Raw genomic sequence first — 571 nt, 5'->3', positions numbered from 1 at the left:
TGAACTTGAAAATCATCAACCTGATTATTCTCAGCACAGGTTTTACCCTCATTCTGTATTGGTTTAATGTGGTACAATAAAATGACAATAACAGAAATTGTTTCAAAAACAATATTTTTATGGAAAGTTTGTAAAAATGATCATCATTATTTTGAACAACCTTAGAATTTGAATTCATTTAAATATTTAATTTCTCAGAAAAATGATGCTTAATCAATGGAATGTAGCTGATGAAAACAGATTGAAGTGGTCCTGAAAAGGACCGTTGGATTATGAACAAAATAGGCATAACAAAGTTAGGCGCGTTCACCCCGTATACGACGAGCCAACTGAACATCCTTTGGCATAATGGTGACACGTTTTGCGTGAATAGCACACAAGTTTGTGTCTTCGAACAGGCCAACCAGGTAAGCTTCAGCCGCTTTCTTGTAAAGCGAAAACTGCTGACGATTGGGAATCGCAACTCAGTTTTGTAATCTTGAGCAACTTCCCGAACCAAACGCTGGGAATGGCAGCTTTCTGATCAACAGTTCTGGTACTTTTTTTGATAACGTCCGAAATTTCACGAAGA

The 571-nt window shown here is 37.0% G+C and overlaps 1 protein-coding gene across 1 annotated transcript; it reads right to left on the bottom strand.

Moving 5' to 3' along the window:
* Nucleotides 1-296: 296 nt before the first annotated feature.
* On the bottom strand, nucleotides 297-443 carry Tsp_16072 (histone H3.2; the record flags this gene model as incomplete). The annotated part of the gene is made up of 1 exon (XM_003366099.1): nucleotides 297-443. A coding segment is annotated over one exon (147 nt), but the record flags the coding sequence as incomplete, so codon positions are not given.
* Between the last annotated feature and the right edge of the window lie 128 nt (nucleotides 444-571).

The sequence above is a fragment of the Trichinella spiralis genome (assembly GCF_000181795.1).
Source record: "Trichinella spiralis strain ISS 195 chromosome Unknown Scfld6578, whole genome shotgun sequence".
NCBI classification, from domain to species: Eukaryota; Metazoa; Nematoda; class Enoplea; order Trichinellida; family Trichinellidae; genus Trichinella; species Trichinella spiralis.
Note: the sequence above shows the minus strand (reverse complement) of the source record. Positions and strands in the feature narration are given on the sequence as shown.